The sequence below is a fragment of the Polypterus senegalus genome, chromosome 3 (genome assembly GCF_016835505.1).
Source record: "Polypterus senegalus isolate Bchr_013 chromosome 3, ASM1683550v1, whole genome shotgun sequence".
NCBI lineage: Eukaryota > Metazoa > Chordata > Cladistia > Polypteriformes > Polypteridae > Polypterus > Polypterus senegalus.
The window spans coordinates 290,929,487-290,948,503 of NC_053156.1; the positions used below are offsets into that span (position 1 = coordinate 290,929,487).

General features: G+C 43.6%; 1 protein-coding gene across 3 annotated transcripts in view; it reads left to right on the top strand.

The window, feature by feature from the left end:
- LOC120526305 (CMRF35-like molecule 3) overlaps nucleotides 1–18,514 on the top strand; it is a 60,564-nt gene extending 42,050 nt beyond the window's left edge. Inside the window, exons 5-7 of one of the 3 annotated variants that reach the window (XM_039749432.1) lie at nucleotides 4,896–4,988; nucleotides 12,198–12,244; nucleotides 17,826–18,514. In XM_039749432.1, coding sequence (XP_039605366.1) covers nucleotides 4,896–4,988; nucleotides 12,198–12,244; nucleotides 17,826–17,966 — 281 coding nt within the window. In that variant the 3' untranslated portion in view covers nucleotides 17,967–18,514. The remainder of the gene's footprint in view (nucleotides 1–4,895; nucleotides 4,989–12,197; nucleotides 12,245–17,825) is intronic. The other 2 variants (XM_039749433.1, XM_039749434.1) reach the window with 2 other exon arrangements.
- The last annotated feature ends 503 nt before the right edge of the window (nucleotides 18,515–19,017 follow it).

A 19,017-nucleotide genomic window follows, 5' to 3' on the forward strand; every position in this document is an offset into this window, starting at 1 on the left:
TGTCTGGGGGCACCTCGATGGTCAGCAGGAATGCAGGGTGGCCCAGCTGCCTGGCTGTCTTCGCACAGTAGGGTGGGTGGCGGTGGCAGTCGCATTGTGACACAATATGGTTTGTACCTCTTATCATCATAAGTGGTGGTCCTCCCAGGCGAACGCTACACAAAAGTGTTCAGCACCACGGTCAGCTGGGGATTGATCAGATAAGGCTGGTACCTCATTTTTGTTTTCGATATCCATCTCCAGATCACTTGCATCAAACTCGGAGTCCAATAAGTCAGAGTCCCATTCAATGAAATTATGTTAAACGTCCATCTTGTAAAACGTATCTTGCTTTGGTCTATCGCCAGATGTCGATGCCATTTTAGAGGTTGTATGCTTTTTACTACTCATGCATGCATAGGGAATCACGGTTGAATCAACAATGCTATGTAACTTTCCTTCTAGCAAAGAGAGTTGAACTAAAACATAAAGGGCGAGTTTTGTTGCACTTTACAGCTGATTACCGTCCTCAACCCCTGAATTTTGACAAAAGTCGACATCAGCCCTGAAAGAGTTAATATGTAGCTTTTGTCAGAATGCCTCAAATCCCATAGACTTACTACTGTTTATAAGGTATTGTACTTTATAACTTCTCCCCACCTTCCCTTCCCTTCCACCAAACAAACCAGAAGACGATACCAGAGACACATTAAAGCATATTTATGTCAATTTACCTCAATATAAAAGCGAGGTCAGCGTGCTCAAAATTGTCTGAGGCCCTCGCTTTTGCGCTTGTACTGCACATCCGTCTCTCTCTTTGCAAGAACCAATGGTAGTCACCCATCATGCTCAGAGTGAATTTTTCCCGATGTCGGTTTTCCATCACCTTTATATCTTGATGAAATATTTCCCAGTGCTCATCTCTGATATCGCGTAGATTTGGCGGAAAAAAGTCGAGATGGGAATGTCAAAAATGCATCTTCAGTGACATTCTGGCTCCCGTAAGCTAGTATTCTTTCAGCAGGTTCTCCACAAGCTCAGTATAATCCTCTGCTCTGTGACTGTCAAGAAAATTCTGGACAACCTGCACGAATGAGGGTGCTGTCTCAGTGGGCTTCAGTTTCCTTTTGAACTCATCGTCAAGCATCAATTCACATATTTCAGGGCCAACAAAAACACCTTCCTTCATTTTGGCTTCACTTTTCTCGAGACCAAACTTATTTCTTAAATGCTGAAATACATCGCCTTTGCTGTCCAGTCACGCTAGTTGTCCAAGACCTGGAACATCATAACTAAAAAATGGGACGTGCTGGACGAAAACGGTTTTCAGACTTGGAGTCAGCAAGTGAAATTTGTTAAAGTACATATGAAAGAATCCCAGTAGCAAAATGCTTGTTGACCAGTGTTATCAATAATATTCATAAACTAGCTGACTGGAGGCGTAGCATACGCCACATAATTATTCATTGATGGGTGAACACTTCCTGAAAGACACAGTTCGGCAATCCCCTATTCAGCATCGCGATAGGGCGGCAGCCATCACTTCAGGTTTGGTGTCGGTCTAACAAAGGAAAAATAGAAGGGGCATAGAAACAACAGGGAGAACAGAAACTTGCGGGGACAAAACAAAGACGGCAGCAATGAGAGAGACCTGTTAGCAAAGCAAAGCAGCCGGAAACCGAAAAGAACAACGAAAAGTCAACGTGGCTCAGAGATGCATGTGGACTGTAGCAGAGACCAAAGCGACTGAGGCGGCGTTTGGTGAGGTGTTGGGGTGGGCACATGAGCAGGCAGTGCGTATGCCTCGAGAGCGAGGGTGGGCGTGGGAAGAGGGTTAGAGTTGGCGGGCGGGGCTCCATTGTGTGTACCCCATGGTCGGGCGACTTGGTCGATTATATATATCAGTGGGTACGGAAAGTATTCAGACCCCCTTTAATTTTTCACCCTTTGTTATATTGCAGTCATTTGCTAAAATCATTTAAATTAATTTTTTCCCTCATTAATGTACACACAGCACCCCATATTGACAGACTAAAAAAGGAATTTTTGAAATTGTTGCAGATTTATTAAAAAAGATAAATTGAAATATCACATGGTCCTAAGTATTCAGACCCTTTGCTCAGTATTTAGTAGAAGCCCCCTTTTGAGCTCATACAGCCAGGAGTCTTCTTGGGAAAGATGCAACAAGTTTTTCACACCTGGATTTGGGGATCCTCTGCCATTCCTCCTTGCAGATCCTCTCCAGTTCTGTCAGGTTGGATGGTAAACGTTAGTGGACAGCCATTTTTAGGTCTCTCCAGAGATGCGCAATTGGGTTTAAGTCAGGGCTCTGGCTGGGCCATTCAAGAACAGTCACAGAGTTGTTGTGAAGCCACTCCTTCGTTATTTTAGCTGTGTGCTTAGGGTCATTGTCTTGTTGGAAGGTAAACCTTCGGCCCAGGCTGAGGTCCTTAGCACTCTGGAGAAGGTTTTTGTCCAGGATATCCCTGTACTTGGCCGCATTCATCTCTCCCTCGATTGCAACCAGTCGTCCTGTCCCTGCAGCTGAAAAACACCCCCACAGCTTGATGCTGCCACCGCCATGCTTCACTGTGGGGACTGCATTGGACAAGTGATGAGCAGTGCCTGGTTGTCTCCACACATACCACTTAGAATTAAGGCCAAAAAGTTATATCTTGGAGTTTGCTAAAAGACACCTGAAGGACTCTGAGATGGTGAGAAATAAGATTCTCTGGTCTGATGAGACCAACAAGACAATGACCCTAAGCACACAGCTAAAATAACAACAACTCTGGGACTGTTCTTGAATGGCCCAGCCAGAGCCCTGACTTAAACCCAATTGAGCATCTCTGGAGAGACCTAAAAATGGCTGTCCACCAACGTTTACCATCCAACCTGACAGAACTGGAGAGGATCTGCAAGGAGGAATGGCAGAGGATCCCCAAATCCAGGTGTGAAAAACTTGTTGCATCTTTCCCAAGAAGACTCCTGGCTGTATTAGCTCAAAAGGGGGCTTCTACTAAATACTGAGCAAAGGGTCTTAATACTTGTGATATTTCAGTTTTTCTTTTTTAATAAATCTGCAACAATTTCAAAAATTCTTTTTTTTTGTCTGTCAATATGGGGTGCTGTGTGTACATTAATGAGGAAGAAAATTAATTTAAATGATTTTAGCAAATGGCTGCAATATAACAAAGAGTGAAAAATTGAAGGAGGTCTGAATACTTTCCATACCACTGTATATATATATATATATATATATATATATATATATATATATATATATATATATATATATATATATATATATATAACAATATGCAAAGTACAAGTGAATAGTGGCAGCCATACAGCCTGATAAATGCCGACGTGTAGTTTCAGGCGGCACACAGACTTGTTGTTCTCTTTAAATGTCTTTAGTGAAGTCATCATTTCTAGCTTTCTTCAGGACAGGCCTCATGCCTGTCTCAATATGGCTGCCAAGCTGTGCTCTTCAGAGTGTTGTCCTTTTCATGGTAATGGTGTGAGAGATGCTCCTTCATGGTGATGGTGTAAAGCAACCAAATTTATACATTCTCTGTTCAAATTCTAAAGCCAATAGGGTGTCGTGGTACAGAATGGCTTCTAATTCAAACCAATCCCTAACAGTGAACTTTAGACCAGTAGACTTCTTCTAATTGCTTTATTTTCAAATCTGCCCCCAAAAACACATTTCTTGACTAAAGCTTGCCAGCTAGGTGGCCTTCCTGTCCTGCTGGGAATCACTTGGCAAACTGGTTTTTAGCACATTCCCCATCTCTGCCATAAAATTCCTCAGCCAGTCCTAGAGACTTGGGGATGGTTCTTTAACTCTTTGAGGGCTGAATATTTTTTCCAAAAAACTCAGTTTTTTGAAAAGCATGCAAAGCAATGGTTTCACACATAAGTCAACATAAAATGTCTGTTGCTATGTGCTGTGGCTGTTGTTGCCACCTGTTCGGCATCTCTGGCAGCAGTGGCTGTGCAGGGGCACCTCGATAGCCAGCAGGAATGCACAGTGGGCTAGCAGCCTGGTTGTCTTCACACAGCAGGTGGGTGGCGGTCGCAGAGTGACGCAATCTGGTTTGTACCTCTTGTCATCATAAGTCTTGGTCCTCCCAGGTGAACGCTGCTGTAGGCACATCAGCTACACGAAAGTGTTCAGCGCCACGATAAGCTGGGGACCGATCAGATGATGCTGGTACCTCACTTTCGTTTTCGATATCCATCTCCAGATCACTTGCATCAAACTCAGAGTTCGACAAGTCAGAGTCCTATTTAACGGAATTACATAAAACATCCATGGAATATTTTGCTTTGCACATTCGCTTTGGTCTCTCGTCAGATGTCGATGCCATTTTAGGGGTTGTTTGTTCTTCGCTACTCGTGCACGCATAGGGAATCAAAGTAAAATCAACAAAGCTATGTAACAGTCCTTCTAGCAAAGAGAGTTGAACTAAAACGTAACGACGAGTTTTGTCACAGTTTACCCCTGAATTTTGACAAAAGTCGACATCAGCCCTGAAAGAGTTAAACATGAAAGCTTCTCACCAATGAAACGCCAACATTACATTTGTTTTGTCTATGTTACAATTAAAGACACACAACATATTTATCAACTTATATACAAAATTTCACACCACAACAGAGCCGTTAATAAGAGCACAAACTTTTACGCAGAGCTATGCAGGTTGAAAAAGCAGAAACAGTTAAATCCTAGTTTGTATTGTGCCTTTCACAAGGAACATCACAAGATTGCAGACCATCTGTTCCCCATCCATTCCAGTGTGTCACTTTGCAGTATGGTTGAGCCAAGCCCTTTTTCTGCTGTTACCCCACCACTGTAAACTGACTGCTTCTTCTTCTTCTTCTTCTTCTTCTTCTTGCTCTCCTGGCAGCAGAATTATTGGTTGGCTTCCTCCTGGCTCTGATTGTCCTCGCCATCCTGCTAATCACCATCATTTGCAGAAAAAGAAGAAAAAAGCTGCTCGGTAAGTCATGAAGGCTTTCGGTTGGGCACATTTTTGGGGACAGATTAGTGAGCGGGCCTTTCAGTTAATGGTGTGTAAAGCAAAACTTCCTGGGTACAGCAGTAGAGCAGTCTGCTCCGTCTGTTTGGGGACCAGTGTCATTTTAGGGAGGATGAGCAGTTAATGAGTATTACTCTGAGCACATTCAGTAAAATGGCATACATAATGGAAGATGAGTGCACAGACGGGCAGAGAGACACCTGTCTGTGGCATCTGTGGCACTTTCTCGATCAGTTTGTCATAAGAAACGCACTAACCCAGCTCTCTTTGCTGAGACTGGCATGTGACGATGCAGGTTCCGCTCCAAGCTCTCTGAACCCGACACCGTCGGTAATGTCAGCGATGAGCTAGACCACGGGTGTCGAACTCCAGGCCTGGAGGGCCGCAGCGGCTACAGGTTTTCATTCTAACCCTTTTCCTAATCAGTGACCTGTTTTCACTGCTAATTCACATTTTAATAGACCTGTTAGAAGGATTCAGTCCTCTGAATTGATTAGTTTCCTCATTAAGATGCAGCCAAACAGGAATGAGACGTGAAAGGAGCCAACAGATGACCGGCTAAACTGGGGCTTCAAACTCCAACCAGTTTCTTAATGAGAATTAATTAAACTCGTTATTTAATTCCACGGCTTGTTGTTGCTCTCATTCTGCCACAGCTGACGTTTCCAAAACTGTTGATTTTCTGTTTTTCATAAGAACATCGTCAAAGTGTTTTGGTGAGTTGAGAGATCAACCTTACTGAGACCTTCACCTTTCTTTATTTTCAGATATTGTGTGATGTGGCGGCTTGTTTTGTGTCTCATTATTGTTTGGCTGCTAATTAAGGAAAAAGAAACAACTAAAGGGCCTGAGTCGAGTTAATTAGAAGAAGTAATTAGCAGGAAAAACTGGTGACTAATTAAGAAGATGGTTAGAATGAAAACCTGCAGCCACTGCGGCCCTCCAGGACTGGAGTTTGACACCCCTGAGCTAGACAGTGAGGCACAACAAAGCAAGGGGATGGTGCAAAAAGTGCAAAGTTCTTTAATTAAAACCAGCAAACAAAACCAGTTATACCCAAACAAAAAGTACAGTGCTCCACAGTTGCAAAAAAAAAAAAAATAATAATTCGATAAAACAAGTAATAATTCTTTGCATTTATATAGCGCTTTTCTCGCTACTAAAAGCGCTCAGTAATTGTAGGTTAAGGGTCTTGCTCAAGGGCCCAACAGAGCAGAGTCCCTTTTGGCATTTATGGGATTCGAACCAGCAACCTTCCGATTGCCAGTGCAGATCCCTAGCCTCAGAGCCGCCACTCCGCCGCAAGTGAAAGGTGGAGGTTAAAATCCATTAGAAAAAAAAAATCCTTTTAAAAAACAGCAAGGTTAAAACATTGGCTGGAAGCTGTCCTTTTAAACACAAAGCCCGGTGCCTTTCTTCTACTGGTGACTCCCCTGCTTCTCCTGTCCAGACTATTCACCAGGGGTGCCACCCTACCTGCAGCTGATCTGCTTTCTGCCTTCTCCTGCTGGTCTGTTCGTCTCACCGATCCCTGGCTCCAGTAGGCTTCACCAAACCGTGACTTGGGCTCCCCAGTGACCAGGGCGCTCATGCTGGGGCTTTCCCATCCCAAGTCTCGACTCCCACTGCCTTCTTGGCCTTATGCAGCGAGCCATCCTCCTTCTGGTCACTCTTGCTCCTCACTAAATGCTCAGCGGGAGCGACCACAATCGACTGCTCCCGGGGTGCCCGCCAAACACCCAGGCTTTACTGCTCAGCTGCCCACAATCAACGTGAGCCTGCGCTTGCTCGCTTTTGCTCTCCTACACCGGCTTTCCTCTACCTGCTTCCAGCTTCCTTCTCCTGCAACTTCCATTTGCCTTTTCCTTTTCTTCTTCCTCCTAGCCGCCTTGCGCTTCTATTTTTTTATGAGGACGTGGCAATTAGCAGCTCCCGGCACCAATTACGGATGCGGATGACTCCTCACCTGTGCACTTAAGTGTGGACCATCCGCATCATACATCACCCGGGAACCGCTCGGCCACACATACCACGCCCCCTCGCTAAGCCACGAGTGCGCCAATTATTTATTTTAAAAAATGGCCTTTTTGACGTGAGCTGTGGACCCGCTACACCACATGGCACCATTTTAAACCTGTTGATTTTTCAGCAAATATAAGATTATATGCTTTTGATTAGGCCCAAGATCAAGGTTCTAGCCCCTGTGGTCTGCAAGGAATCATGCAACAGACAGAAAGACCTTAGCATTTTATATGAATTGTGGCTTATATATATATATATATATATATATATATATATATATATATATATATATGAGGTGTGGCAGAAAAGTAATGAGACTGATTTTTTATTTACCAAAGTTTTTATTTTTTTCAAACATCAATGTTATCCCCTTCAACGTAGTTCCCTTGGGCAGCTACACACCAATGGAGACGTTGTTTCCACTGTTGGTAGCAGCGCTGGAAGTCTTCAACCGGTATGGTCTTCAGCATGTCCGTTACACTCTTTTGGATGTTTTCTAAAGTCCCGAAATGACGTCCTTTGAGGACATTTTTCAGTTTAGGAAAAAGTCACACGGACTGAGGTCAGGTGAATAAGGGTGCTGGGGAACCACAGGAATGCCTTTTGAGGCCAAAAATTCTGCTATGGAGAGGGCAGTTTTTCGGCACCATTTTGGCACAGATCTTTCGCATGTGCAAATGTTCAGTCAAAATTTGATGAACGGTAAATCTGTTCAAATTGAATTGTTCACTCAGCATTCTTAATATTAAACGCTGGTCTGATCTCACAAGAGTGTTCACACGCTCGATGTTTTCATTGGTTTTCGAAGTTGAAGGCCTCCCTGAAAAACTTGAGCTCGGGATAAAGAATGTTCCCCATAGGCCTGTTTTAACTTTTCAAACGTCACACTTGCCATTTAATGGCACAACGTTGCTCCAAATTCCGCTGTTCCATTTTGCGTGACGCACAACCAAAAACACAATTTCGTTAATAGCAGTCACAAAAATCACGTAGTTAACGGAAGGAGTTGAAACTCGCACTGAGCTATGGGAGGGTACTGATACACGTGCTCTATCAAGGACAACAGCGCATCGTTGCCAGATCGCTTGCAGTGTTGCCAGTCTCATTACTTTTCTGCTACACCTCGTATATATATATATATATATATATATATATATATATATCCATCCATTGTCTAACCCGCTGAATCCGAATACAGGGTCACGGGGGTCTGCTGGAGCCAATCCCAGCCAACACAGGGCACAAGGCAGGAACCAATCCTGGGCAGGGTGCCAACCCACCAGGACATATATATATATATACAGTATATATATATATATATATATATACTGTATATATATATATACTGTATATATGCCCCTTTGACATTGGATCCGGGGGCGCAACCATGGGATGCATTCTACATCCCCCGGAACACTTGGTGGCAACCCCCCTGGGTTACATTGACAGTAGGATAGACAGTAGGATTTTGGGTTCCTTCAGAATTTCATTCTAAAGATATTAGAGGAAGATAGTTAGTTTAAATGGCCTGTTCTTGTCAAAATTGTTCAGTTGTCCTAATCTGTCAAGCCACAGTGCATCCTAGAGGCTTCTAGAATCCTGACAACCTGAGACATTATGTATTTTTTTAGTTGATAAGCATATGCATATAGAATAACAGAGTAAGTGTTGTACTGAGTGGCACACAAAAATGGAGAAATGGTGTCTGACACCGGCCTGTTCTCATCCAAACTGTTCTAATGACCTAACGCTTTCACTGTGGCTGAACGCTGAAGCTGTTTTCAAATTTCAATAGAAGTTGTCTACAGAGTACTGTTTGGTTTAATCCACCAGGTGGAAGCAAAGACTGTGAAATAAACGGAGGCTTGAACACTTTAGGCATTCGTTCTCCTTATAGCACAGCATCAAATCATGGCTGTCGCTCACATTTGTCAAGCAGGCTAACTGAACATCATATTCCAGCCACCTATAAAAATAAGGAAATCAATCCAGACTGCCTTGTTTGTAGCAACAGGCAGAAAAACAGCACTACTTGTATAATGCCCTGCAAACAGAGGTACTTACCAGCTTTTTTGAATGGTTCTTTTTGGTCTGAAATCATCACGTATGGAGCGTCCATAATTTTTCAGACATTTGTTAGTTTTACTGTATGTATGCACAATTTGAGTTGTAAAGAAAGGAATTGTGACCTCTTTCACAAAATGTAAGCTTTTCTAAAAACAAGGCAGCCTCAATGAAATTAAGACACCTGGTAAGCCTCAAAGCCCCAGATGTTCTCCTCTGTGAACCGCTGTTGCTATCATAAATACTCAAGAGAATTCAGCTGGTATCTCATCAGTACCTCTGGTGTTCTCCTTTAAAGTTAGGCTACATTCACACTACTACATTTTCATTTTGATATGGTGTTTTTAAATGTAAACAATCTCAGTCCACACTGGCATTTTCAATCATTTACGAAAGTATCTCCATGCACACTAAAATGGCAGAAAATGCCTACAATGGGCATGCGCACATTGGCGGAAAAAGCCTTGAAAGGATATAACAACCACTGGATTTATCGCAAAACTGTAGTAACCAGTAAATGGCAGTTGTGACTCAGTTAACAACATCCTGACTAACGATTTCACACTTTATCGACAGAGCTTCCATATTGTTAGAATACATTATATCGAATAGCATTGAAATCCCAGTGTATTACAGCATTAATACTGTTATTAATGTATTATTGTATTCCAATAATTATCATTAAATTATGTGATGTGTGTATTATTCTAATATCAGGTTAGGTTACTTGAGGTTAGGTTAGCTTATGGCAGGTTACATCTGGTCAGGTGTATACTTGGCACATCATCGGCGAAAATGAGACGTCCCTGGAATGTCCCTGTGTGCTGATGGCAGGCTATTACATTTTCATCGTGCACTGCGCATAGAATACAGTGATGCAGATGCCTTGTATCCAAAGTCAGTGTGGAGAAAATGACATCAGACACAGAGGCATTCTCCCCCGTCCCTTTAATATCTCTCAACACGCATAACAGCAAAATCGACTAATGACGCACTGATCAGAACCGTATGCTGTCTTTAAGCGAGATACCACTGTGTTTTCATTTTGCACACATATGCTGCATTCAAGTTGTCCATCCGTTATCCAACCCGCTATATCCTAACTACAGGGTCGCGTGGGTCTGCTGGAGCCAATCCCAGCCAACACAGGGCACAAGGCAGGAAACAAACCCCCAGGCAGGGCACCAGCCCACCGCAGCATTCAAGTTGTACAAATCCCAATTTAGATGCATACGGGTAAATGATACAGCAAGTGTCATGGAAACCAACTCCCTCTATACCCTCTGTGTTGGAATATGGTTTTCTTCCATAAATGGTGACCTATCAAGGAATGAGATATTGTATTGAGCAGGATCCAATCAGGGAAGGGTTATAAAATAAGCAGAAACAAATCAGAGAGTGACCAGAGACTGCGTTCTGAAAAGTCAAAAATTTTCACTGCACTCTAGATGATTTCATTGAGCGGTGGAGGACCCCTTGGTAATTTTGGCACAAGGATAATTGACCATTTCATTAAGCAGGTGGGGAGTGATTAGACAATTGGGCTCATTAATGTGCACCCACAATGCCTGGATAGTAGATCCACCACTGATTGAAGTTTATTAAATGTCACTCCTCTCCTCAAAACTTTGCCACCCTACATGACCACCTACTTTGTCTATATGGTACAGCTGGCCCTAACTGATACTACTGCCTTCATTGTGTTTTACGGAGCTCAGTGATTGGCCGTTTGTTCTTTATGTCTCAGCTCCATTCCTAATTTTTTAAATGTGGGACTGTAATGGAGCTGAAAAGAAAGTGACAAAGATGACAAGAATGCCCCCTCTGGAATTTTCAGGGCAATATAACTAGTAAGGAGCACCACTGAACTCCGTACCCCAGACACAGTAAAGCCAACACAGTATCAAGGTTCAAATAAGGAATCTTTATTGATTACCAATATTTTTCACGATGCACACAGACACATACACACAATTACAGGTAGACTCTTTTTCTCACTTCGTTATTAAGCAGGACTCGGAAATATTTCCGGTACCATGTTGAGTCCTATTGGAAGCCCTTCCAGGTCATGTAGAAACCAGACAGGTTATCCCTCAACAGCACCCTCTAATGGCACCCTGGGACCACAACAGGGCTGCGCTTCCAGCCTGCGGGCGTCCAAACCGGAACAGTGCCACCTGTCGTATGGAGGATGGAACTGCTGCTGGCCTCCAGCTTCGGCTGATCCATCCCTTACATCCTGTTTCCATGCCAGGCAAATAAGTCTTTCTCTTGTCTAGTCGTTCCACTTTTTGTAACTTTCTGATAGTTTTGTTTTCTTTGGCTGGAAATACTAAAGATTCCATGTCTCATCTACCCTCCCCATGTCAGATCTCCTAGAGATAAGGATGTGGATTAGGCTGGAGTGCCACTGGTGGATCACATTTATGGAAGTGTGGATTAGACTGGAGTGCCACTGGTGGATCACATTTATGAAAGTGTGGATTAGACTGGCGTGCCACTGGTGGATCACATTTATGAAAGTGTGGATTGGACTGGCGTGCCACTGGTGGATCACATTTATGAAAGTGTGGATTAGACTGGCGTGCCACTGGTGGATCACATTTATGAAAGCGTGGATTAGACTGGCGTGCCACTGGTGGATCACATTTATGAAAGCGTGGATTAGACTGGAGTGCCACTGGTGGATCACATTTATGAAAGCATGGATTAGACTGGCATGCCACTGGTGGATCACATTTATGAAAGCGTGGATTAGACTGGAGTGCCACTGGTGGATCACATTTATGAAAGCGTGGATTAGACTGGCGTGCCACTGGTGGATCACATTTATGAAAGTGTGGATTAGACTGGCGTGCCACTGGTGGATCACATTTATGAAAGTGTGGATTAGACTGGAGTGCCACTGGTGGATCACATTTATGAAAGTGTGGATTAGACTGGCGTGCCACTGGTGGATCACATTTATGAAAGTCAATTTGTTCAGCCTGAGGCATCCAGAGGTCTTTCATCAGAAGCCATGCCAGATGCTGTATGCATCAAAAAACACATGGGATGTAACTGAGACTGTCTTTGTTTTCACAGGCTTTTTGTCTGCTGGGAGAAACAGAAACTCAGAGTGTGCCAGTCAGGTAGGTTCTGCTCCAAGATACCAGCAGTCGTCCTCTGTGTGGCCTCTTTAAAAGTTATTCATAGATGAGTGGTTGAAAACATGATGGATGGTGAGCCGAGGAGAACAGGATATGTACAGTGCCTCAGTTAGCCATTTCATTGTCGTACAACAATGAATCTCGGTGGATTTAGTTTAGCTTTTTTTTTGGATGCTAATCAATAGAATGTCAAAGTGAAAACAGATCTCTGCCAAGTGCTCTACTGTACATTAATTGCAAATATAAAACAGAAACTAATTGATAACATAAGTGTGCAGCCCCTTCAGGTTAGTAGCCATGACAGCCTTGACTCTGGGTGCACAGGACTCTCTGCCATTTTCCCCCTTTGTGGACAGCAGAGAGCACCAGAGAGCACCCAACCCCAGACACAACCCCACCGACGCAAGTCCCTTTAAAATAAAGATGGTTTATTTTCACGCTACTTTCCACAAAGGTTCCAAAAGTGCAACAAACACAAATCTTTCTTTTCTGATCCTCTCCACCTCCCAGGCGAACTTTGTCCACTTCCACCCAACTCTGACTCGCCTGGATGAGATTAAGTTGCTTTCTTAGGAATACTTCTGGTGCCAGGAATTGGTCCGATGGAAGCACTTCTGGGTCAAACGGAAGTCCCATAAAGCAGGGATGAGGAATCCCTTTAGCAAGCCCTGGTGGCCCCCATTGAACCTAACAAGGCTGTTCTTGAGGACTCCAATCACCAGTTTGTGCCTCTACAGAGATACAACCACTCAAGGAAGCTGCCTCCTATTGGGTTGGGCTGTCTCCCCGTGTCCTTCCATTATGCTGTCCTCCCAGCTGTACCCACTCTTTTTTGTGGTGGCATAGGACTGGTCTCCTGTTCACTTCAGGAACCATACTCTATCCTAGCTGGGAAGCCCACTCATGTGTGTCGTCCATCACACCTTCATCTTCTTTACTAAACTTCTCAAGATCTGCAAGGTGTCATGGAGATCATGAGTGAAGAGCTTTTGTCAAGTCTAGCCACAAACTCTTCATTCGATTGAGATCTGTGCCTGTTTTTATCTAAGGTCTCATTAGCAGGGAAACAGACCTAACTGGCTCAAACATCTGAGTGGTGCAAACTTGGTTCTACTCTTAATATGGTACAGCCAACCGGCTGTAGAAGTCCCAGAACTAGTTCAATGGATGTCACCTGTCTGGGGTTTCAGCTGATTGTAGTGTTAATGCACCTGTAGATATCTAGAAGGACTAATTTGTTGTCACATTAGATCAGGTATGATACACGGTCATGTGAAAAAGTAAGTAGACCCCATGGACAGTGTTGACTTTTTCAACATACAGTATATGAACAGGCAAACCTCAGATCTTCATACAATCAGTGCCACCTGTTAAAGGTGATAATACTTGAACAAGTGACACATCACACTAACACAGTGTGTTCATTCTCATAATCTAAATGAATAAAAATGCACATTTGACACATGGAAAAAGTAAGTCCACCCCGACATTGATCGCCACTTCCGTTCCATCAGATGAGAATCAGGTGTTCCAGATGAGGTGCTAATGATTTGAACCTTCTTAGGGAGTCAGCAGGCGGACCCTGTCTTATTTAAGAGGGTCTGGAGTTCTCTTTGCTATTTACACGTGTGGTGTCATCATGCCCAGGTCAAAGGAATGCTCTGAGGCCCTCAGACAGAAGGCTGTGGATGCCAAGGAGTCTGGCAAGGGGTTTTAAAAAAATCATCAAATTATTTGAAATCAGTCATTCCACTGTAAAGAAAATCATCCACAAGTGGTGTAGATTTCAAATGACTGCTGATTTGTCCAGGTCTTCACCCCAAGAGTTGACCATGATACTAAAATAAGTCTGCAAGGACCTCAAAATTTCATGGGGGGAATCTGTAGGTCACTCTTACAACAGCTGGTGTCAAAGCTCAGAAAGAGATTGCAAAAATGTGACCTGCATGTGAGGCGTACCAGGAAAAAGAACATCACAGCAAGATGACATTTTGCCATTGAGCATCCTGGCAAAGTCCATGCCTGCTGATACCATGTGCTCTGGAAAGATGAATCAAAGATAGAGCTGTTTGGCCAGAGTAACAGTAGACGTATTTGGTGCAAACCGAAGACGGCATTTCAGGAGAAGAACCTCATAACATCTGTGAAGTAGGGTGGTGGATATGTTCTGCTGTTGGGCTGGGCAGCGTGAAGTCACTGAGTCAGCTATGAATTCTGCATCATATCAAAGTGTGATTGAGGAGACTGTGAGGCCATTTTAGTGAATGCTGATGTTGATCTGGAAATCAACTTCTCATTCTGATCTGAAGTACACTAGCAAATCCACCAAGGAATGACTCAAAAAGAAGAAATGGAGGGTTATGGATTGTGATATAAATCCCATTGAAATATGATGGCGTGGGGGGTTTGGAATGAGTTGAACATGTAAGGAAGCCCACGAACATCTTGCAACTGAAGAAATTTTGGTGGGGAATTTCACCGAGTCGATGTCAATGACCAGTAGGAAATTATGAAAAATGCCTACATGAAGTCATGTCTGCTAAATGGGGCAATGCCAGCTTCTGAGGCTAAGTGTGGACTAATTTTGTCCCCAGGAGACCACTTCATCATTGATATTTTTGTTGAGTAAATGGTTGAAAAGGCAAAATTTTCCTTCTGCTTTTACTCAAGTATGTCATCTTTATCTGTAGAGACTGTTTGCGTGAAGTTTGAACATTTGTTGAAAAAACTCAACAAATTCCATGGGGTGCACTTACTTATTCACACGACTCTACTTCTTTTACTCCAAAGGGGAATTTCAGATGTTGAATACTCATTGATTATTTTTACATTTTATATTTTGGAATTCATTTAGACCACTTTGTGGAGACCTCTCTTCATTTGGATGTTACAGAGTCATTTTCTTCTCATCGATGTCAAAAAAGCCAAATCAAGAAAGTCAATGTTGTACAGTCGCGGCCAAAAGTTTTGAGAATGACACAAGGGTTGGTTTTTACCAAGTCTGCTGCTTCAGTGTTTTGAGATCTTTTTTGTCAAATGTTTCTCTAGTGTGCTGAAGTAGAATTACAAGCAGTTCAGAAGTTTCAAAGGCTTTTATGCACAGAGTCCATGTTGGCCCTTCCATCTTTTTCAAGACCTCTGCAATTCGCCCTGACAAGCTGTCAATCAACTTCTGGGCCAAATCCTGACTGATGGCAGCTGCCCATTCTTGCAGAATCAATCCCCTTTCCGATTGTTTGGGGCGTCCGGAGAAGAAAAGGTGAGCAGCGCTACCATCAGTCCTGTGTCAAGCCGACAGTAAAGCATCCTGATACCATTCATGTCAGCCAAGGCAGTGCAGGGCTCACTCACAACACAGCCAGGAATAAAGAATTGGACCTAAACATCCTTCGAGAGCAACTTCAACCAACCATCCAAGAACAGTTTGGTGAGCAACAATAAACAATCCAGCATGATGGAGCACCGGGACAGAAGGCAAAAGTGAGAACTAAGTGGCTCGGGGAACAAAATATTGACATTTTGGGGTCCATGGCTAGGAAACTCCCCATTGAGAACTTGTGGTTAATCCTCAAGAGGCGGGTGGACAAACAAAACCCCACCAATTGTGACAAACTCCAAGCATCGGTTATTCAAGAATGGGCAGCTGCCATCAGTCAGGATTTGGACCAGAAGTTGATTGCCAGCCTGCCAGGGTGAATAGTAGAGGTCTTGAAAAAGAAAGAAGGGCCTACACTGCAAATATGGACTATGAATAAACTTCATGTCATTGTCACTAAAAGCCTTTGAAACTTCTGAACTATAATTCTACTTCAATACACCATAGAAACATCTGACACAAAGATCTAAAAACACTGAAGCAGCAAACTTAGTGAACACCAACACGGGTCATTCTCAACACTTTTGGCCACAACTGTACAAAAATACAACAAGAAACCTTCCAAGGGAGTGAACAGTTCTGATCGGCACTGTATATTGATGGGAAAAAGAAAAACAGAACGCTTCATTGCTGGAATAACAATATAAAAATGGGAAAACAAAATGGGGCAACAGGAGGGACAACACAAAAACAAGAATAACGGTAAACCTAAACAAGAGCTTTCTGGTGGTCCTTGAACATCTTGTGTGGCCACTTAGAGCCTCTGAATCTGCACTTGTGGATGTTCTCCCATTTCGGCTAAAAGATGGTAGCCATTGGCAGTAGAAGGTCACGTCTCTGGATGTTCAGACGAAGGGTATCCCCCAATATTATAAATACTTTGCACGTAGCTGATCTCTGTAAATAGTTGAGTCAGTACGACTCTTTGGACTTTTTTTTCCCTTAGTGTGCAGAGTTTCTTTGCAGCCTTTGTCGATTTTCATAAAGCGTTCAACTCAGTTGCTGGATATCATGGCCGGCCTGTACACTGGTACTGTGAGTGCTGTGCAGAGTGGAGGCAGGACCTCTGTGTTTGAGCGGTGTGTTCTGCTCCTACTCTATTCAATGCTTGTATGGTCAGGGTGATTGGCAAGGGCATGGGGTCCAGCGGCTGTGGGGTCATCTGTTGGTGAAGAAAGATTCACGGATCTTGACTTTGCTGACGATGCTGTGATCTTCGCGGAGTCAATGGCGGCTCTGATCAGGGCGCTCGAGAGACTGAGTGAGGGGTCTGAGTGTCTGGGCTTGCGAGGGTCCTGATAAAAACCAACAGCCAGGCCTTTAATGACCTCTTGGGCACGGCCGTCAGCAGTGTGTCTGTCTGCGGAGAGAGTATCGACCTCATCGAGAGGTTTACTTACCTCGGCAGTGACATTCACGTCTCCGGTGACTCTTCCTATGAAGTCAGTAGACGGATTGGGAGCGCATGGGGGGTCATGAAGTCACTGAAAAGGGGTGTGTGGTGCTTCTGATATCTGCAAAAGGACGAAGGTCCAAGTCTTTAGAGTCCTGGTGCTTCCTGTCTTTCTATATGGTTGCGAGACATGGACGCTATCCAGAGACCTGAGATGAAGACTGGACTCCTTCATGTGTGTCTCTTTAGAGAATCCTTCGGGTATCGCTGGTTTGACTTTGTTTTGGTCCTGGGGTCTCAAACGAGGCGCATTACCTGCATTGTGAGGGAGCGTCAGTTACGGCACTATGGCCATGTGGCATGATTGCCCGAGGGTGATCCGGTTGGCAGGACCCCTCATTGTTGAGGACCCGACTGGCTGGGCCAGGCCAAGGGGACATCCACGTAAAACCTGCCTGCGGTAGATAGAGGGTAATTTCCAGAGGGTGGGACTGGACCACCTGTCTGCCTGGGTGTTTGCCAATCAGGACCCCAAGCTGTTTTGTTGTGTGGTGGGTGTGGCAGCGTGCCGTACCAGTGCATGATCCCCCATCCTGACCTGTGGGATGTCTCAGACCAGGCCGGGTGGGGGTCCTGTCAATATTCCAATAAAATAAATCAGTCACTGCTAATACAGTTGGAATTTTTGAGCCCCCAGGGCCACCGTAAAAGAAAGCAAAACAATCAAACAAATGCATTCGATTGGCTGACAAAGTAAAAGCAAATTGGAATGCTAACATTTATTTTCTTTGCAGGATTCTTTTACATTTTATGAAAATGTACCCGGTGACTGGAAGCATGCCTATGAAATTGTGGAGCTCCCTCTTCATCCTCCTCCTCCTCCTCCTCCTTCGTTTGGAAATGTTCCTCTGTATTCAGTCATCACCCAGAAATGATGAAGGCCGCTGAGCTTGGCTTGTATTTATAACGTGAGGTGTGGGACCCTGTGTGGCTCGGCTTTCTCCTGGTCACCTGTACTACCGGCCATGTTTCATTAGGTCATCTGCCCAGATGTGAAGCTGGATATCTGGATCAATGCTCTTGTGGAAGTCAAGCGGGGGTCCTCCGAGTTGGTCCCAGGGGGCCATAGTAGGTGCTGAAGCAACGTTTCTGCATTTTCTTTTGGTTCACTCGCTTGTTAAAGGAACTCTCCACCCAACAAGATATTTTTATATGTTACGTACCCCTTGTAGTTTGTAGTGATGACTGTAAAAATATCATAATCTCATGTTTTTTATGCAGAACGGAGACAATGTAATGGACATCTATGGAGACCAACACTGGACGATAGAAAATGAGAACAAAAATGTCCATCAAAAAATCTCACATTACTTGTGTTGAAAAATCCACACGTCAGGTCATCCAGTCGTACGCTCACAACATCCCGAATGCATGTACTGTATTTGTCATAAAATATTGTTTAATAAACCACCTCTGGAAAACGCTCCCATGTGTAACATTTAAATCGATACCACGTTTTCATACATAGGACGTAGTTCAAAGTGCTTTACAAGATGTCAAATAAATAAATACAAAAAAAGAAAAAAAAAATGTAAAAATATTTCACCTTACTCAAAGGATAAGTGTCTGTGTATCTGCGTTTCCGTTCAGTTGCTATGTCTCTGTCATTCCAACAGATGGTGCATCACACATATTAACACTGCTTTAATGAATCCCATACCAAATGGCATCTAAAAGAAACATATGCATTACATTTGTCATTCCAACAGATGGCACATTACAAAAAGTAACACTACTTTTGTGAATCCCATACCAGATGCCATATAACAGAGACATGTGCATTGCATTTGTTATTCCAACAGATGGTGCATCACAAGCAATTGTAGTAGTATAATGTAATGCATTTGACATTTTAAAAGATGGTGCATCACAAATATTAACATTGCTTTGAGAAATCCCATACAAAATGACATATACAGTAAGAGA